The following is a 4,850-nucleotide window of genomic DNA, read 5'->3' on the forward strand; positions in this document are numbered from 1 at the left end:
AATTGGTGCCCAGCTACCACTGCCAATTGCCCTGAAAGAAATCACATTAAAAGGTCCTGTATAGAGTGGGAGAAAATGTGGAAAAATATTCAAAATTATATATTAAAAAAGACAAGGTTTATTGGTCAGAAAGAGCCTGGAGGAACCCTTGGTCACCCTTCAGGTCTAGAACTGAACTTTCACCTAAGCAGTAGATAGGCATTTTGGGGACACTAGTGAGGTATGCACACTTCAGTGGTCAACCATTCAAGATCAAAAGGCAGCATTTACCTCAGGACATCATTTAGAAGGGTTGAGAAAGGATGAATGAAAACAAGAATTAAAGGGAGGAGGTGATATAAGTGATGTTACTTTGAGGGGATTGCAATTATTGGAATGAAATGAAGCATTCCCTTTATTTAATGTAAAACTGATTATCTGCTCTGTAAACCTTCACTCAAATCACAACAAAAAAAATTAAACATTTTTTTCTTTAAAAAAACAAACATTACATTTACTGCAGTTGTTGTTGTGCCATTGAGTTGCTTCTGACCCATAGCTACCCTATATAGTTTCCAAGGAGCAGCTGGTGAGCATGAACCGCAAACCTTGCAGTTCAACCGGCTTTGCATTCTGGCGCATTAACCTACAGTGCCACACTATTTATGTATGCAGCATGACACATAATTTAAAAGCTTAGTGAGTAAACCCAGCAACAGGAAATTGTAGGATAGGGTCTGGGAAAAGAGGAGGAACCCAAAATGACAGTGGAGCCCTTACCAGATTCCACCTGACTGGGCAATCTGTGAAGGTGGGGCGTAAGGGCAGACTGCTAAACACTCCCCACTCACAGAAATGATTCCTTACCTGGAACGCACGACCCGAGGAGGTGTGGCCTGAGGCGACACCCCCTTGTGGGCGGGGCTACCATTGAATGGCTCCGACCGTGGGCGGGAACAGGAACGGTCAGGCTGCTAAGGATTGGGTGCAGTCATGGTAGGGCGGGCTCTAGCGAAAGACCTGCCTCCCCGAGGTGTCTGTGCCTGAGACCTAGAAGAGCGAAGGAGCTCAGCTTTTACCTGGGCGCCGCGACGCGTTGGCGCCTTAAGCGTCGTTGGCCTCAGAGGCGGAGCCGGAAGCGCTACGGTTTGACCCCCAAGCTCCTGTTTTCGAAGGGGCAACCTCTTTTCTTCTCCCGCTCCGCCTCCCTTACTTCCCCCTTGCCCTGAGGCCGAAGCCCCCAGGCCTGGGCGGGGCCGCGCGGCCCGAGCGCCAGACCCGGAAGAAGCTTCATCTCTGCCTTTGCCATGGAGCCCCCCGCGCCGTCCCTCACCGAGGAGGACCTGACTGAAGTGAAGAAGGACGTGAGTAGCACCCCCTTGCCCAGACGCCACCCAGAGTCGCGGGGTAGGAGTGGGCGGCAGCCGGCTACAAACCCTTGTGAAAAGGAAAACGGAAGCCCTAGTTCAGGGAGCGGAAGGTCAGGGTACGGCTGGACCGCGTCGAGCCTTGGATCTAAGGGACGTTAGTGAAACGGATCCCTGAAGACCTACTTGTTAATGCAAGTTTTAAAATCATTAGATACAGGACTTGATTTTCTCGAACCTTGTCCCGGGGCACGTTTCTTCGCCGTCCGCTTCGTGCCCACTTGCCTGTCCCCCAGCTGCGCTCTTGGAGCGCCGTGGTTAGATCTGGATGATCAGGTTCATCCCTGAGTCCCACTGAGGCAATACCCTAACAGAAGCTGAAGCTCGATCCAGCGGTGGAGCGAACATGAAACTTGACAAGGGACTAGGGGTGGCGGGGTGGGGGGAGAAGCTAGACAGCTGAAAGCACAAACTGGAATTCCCCTAGCGAGCGAACGCCCACATATGTAAATTGAGGGGGCGGGGAGAATACTGGTAACTGCGAATTAATTTGCAGATTAATAGTTGGAAATACTAGCTAAACTAATGCTATTCTGCTTAGCTGCTGCAGAACTGCACAAGCCTTAATATTTTAACTTGTAAACAATGGCTTTGTTGATGAATGATTTATCTTACTTACTTGCTTTGTTTTCCCACATGAGAGTGAGACTACTAGTACCACTGAAATACATTAATTCCAATTTAAAGCACACAACATAAAGTGTGCTTTGACTTGACGTACTATTTTACAAAATAATCTTGGTCTATTAAAATTCACCTACTTCATTTCTCTTCTACTGCCCTCTCCTGTGAGATTTATTATACTGTAGTCATAGTTACAGTTGGGATGACTCATTAGTAAAAGGAAGCTGGAAATTCAGCTGTATGACTGAGACTTGTGCCTTAGTTTCCTCATTCAGCAGGTAATTCATAGAGCACTTAAAACGTGTCAAATACAGTTCTTGGCCCCGGAAGAATAAAAAAATCTGAACATTAGACGCCTGCTTTACAGTCTAGTTGAGGTAGAACTGGGACATTGATGACTACAATAGGAGTCCTGGTATGGCACTGTAGGATGAGCACTGACTGGGCTGCTGATTACAAGGGTGGTGTGGTTCAAAGTCACTAGCCACTTCTTGGAAACCCTGTACAAAGTCTCTATGAGTCAGAACTGACTCAACAGCACTTAACAACAATAGCATGAGCCCTAGTGGCTCTGTAGGATAAGGACTGGACTGCTAACAACAGGTCCCCAGTTCAAATCAACTAGATGCTCCTCCAGAGAAAGATGAGGCTGTCTGTATCTGTAAAGATTTACAGCCTTGGAAACCCTGTATATAGAGTCACTATGTGTTGGAGTCAACTTGAAGGCAGTGGGTTTGTTTGGGGTTTTGGTAGAATAAATGAGTGTTGTCCTACTCAAGATAACCACTTCAAAAGCTATAGATAACTCTGTTGGGGTCGTATGCTGTGCCACACAATTTACATTGTTCCCATTTAATTTTTATAACACCTTCTAAGGGAGATACAGAGTCCTGGTGTGGTGCTGTGGGTTAATGTGCCAGACTGCAAAGTCATTTAAACTGCAAGGTTGGTGGTTCAAGCTCACCAGCTGCTCCTTGGAAACCCTATATAGGGTCTCTATGGGTCAGAATCGACTCGACAGCACTTAACAACAACAACAAGGGAGATACGGACTTCTGGTTTGGCACTGCAGGATAATACACTGGACTGAAAGGTCAATTTAAATTTCAAGGTCGGCAGTTCAAACCCACCATCCGCTCCTCGGAAACCCTAGACAGAGTTCTATGAGTCAGAACCAACTTAATGGCACTTAATAACAACAACAAGGGGGATATAGGCACCCTATGGGCACTGTGTGTTAAGCACTGGACTGCTAAGCAGTTCAAATCCACCAGCTGCCGCAAGGGAGAACATTGAGGCTGTCTGCTCTTAAAGATAATACAGTCCTGGAAACCCTAGATAGAGTAGTTATGGGTCAGAACCAACTTTATGGCAATGGATGGGGAGGGAGATGATTGTTATTCCCATTTTACATAAGATGAAATAGACTGAGAGGTTACAAGTAGGAGGAGATGAGACCTGTACACAAAGACTCTTGTGAAGAGTGGCTTCAAGGCATTTGTCTCTGTTCATTCACTGATGTTATGAATCTCCATTATTTCAGTTTATATCTATGGTAAAATCACAGATAGCTTTCAGGAAGCCTGGGGGAAAAATGTGTGTGCAGTTTTATTTTTCCCTTAGAAATTGTTTCTGTAATATTTTCAAATGGGGTATATGACTTTTAAAGGTTTGTATTATCATCTGCATATATGAACTTGCTTCTCTTTCAACCTAGAAGACTAATATTATCAAATATCTGCTGAATATCCTTGTATATTCTGCAGAGTCCTCACTTTGCCTAAAATTGAACTGTATGTCTTCCTTCCTCCAAAACTGTTTACTGTTTATGCTCTGTCTTCATGAATGCTGTACCACTATCCATTCTTCTAGAAACTTGCACTTCTTCATTCTACTCCTACCACCTCAGTGTAGTTAGTCACCTCATCTTTATGCTTTAATTAGTTCAGTTTAATCAACATGTTACTGAATTCAGTTCTAACAATTCAAAAACTGAGAATTCTATATTGACAAAGAACTCTTGGGGAAGGGGAGACATATAAAATGGAGATATAAAAGTGTGATGAATTTTACGTTCATACAAAACACTGTACTTGCACTTTGCTAAGGGCATGGTACACAATATTGAACAAAACATAAATGGTTCTCGCATGCTTCAAATGTATAGGTCATCAGTGATAAAAGCAAATAAGTGTATACTTACAAATTATGGTAAGTACTATGAAGGAGATAGGTGTCCTGGTGTTGTGCTGTGGGTTAATGCGCTGGACTGCAAAGGTTGAACAGCAGGTTGGCGGTTCAAGCTCACCAGTCACTCCTCAGAAACCCTATACAGGGTCACTATGGGTCGTAATCCAATCAAGGGTACTTCACAACAACAACAACAAATGAAGGAGATAAGCAAGTGCTGAGATAATAGCCAGGGAAACCTACTTGTGTCGGGATCAGAGAAAGTTAACATTTAAAGTAATTGCTGAAGGATATAACATTGCCAAGAGACTAGCATTCTAGGCAGAATAGATTTTACAAAGGATTTAAAACAGGCAAGAAGAGCTTGGTGACGTCAACAAATTGGGAGAATACAGAGGATAGTGTGAGGTGAAATTTAGGAAGATGGGTGAGAACCAAATCATGAATGGTCTTAGAGCAGGGGTGGGGAACCTTTTTTCTGCCAATATTTATAGCATCATTTGTAAGCCATACAAAATTGTCAACTTAAAAATTAGCCTATTATATTTAGTCAAACACTTTACTCGCCTCTAATGTGAGGTGCATTGAAGGAATTGGCAAAGAACAAGGCACCAGGAACTGATGGAATGA

At 44.1% G+C, this 4,850-nt stretch overlaps 1 protein-coding gene across 1 annotated transcript in view; it reads left to right on the forward strand.

The window, feature by feature from the left end:
• The first annotated feature begins 1,286 nt into the window (after window positions 1-1,286).
• BCL10 (B-cell CLL/lymphoma 10) overlaps window positions 1,287-4,850 on the forward strand; it is a 12,801-nt gene continuing 9,237 nt past the window's right edge. The window contains exon 1 of the mRNA XM_006830994.1: window positions 1,287-1,343. Coding sequence (XP_006831057.1) covers window positions 1,287-1,343 — 57 coding nt within the window. The remainder of the gene's footprint in view (window positions 1,344-4,850) is intronic.

The sequence above is a fragment of the Chrysochloris asiatica genome, unplaced genomic scaffold, assembly GCF_000296735.1.
Source record: "Chrysochloris asiatica unplaced genomic scaffold, ChrAsi1.0 scaffold00002, whole genome shotgun sequence".
NCBI classification, from domain to species: Eukaryota; Metazoa; Chordata; class Mammalia; order Afrosoricida; family Chrysochloridae; genus Chrysochloris; species Chrysochloris asiatica.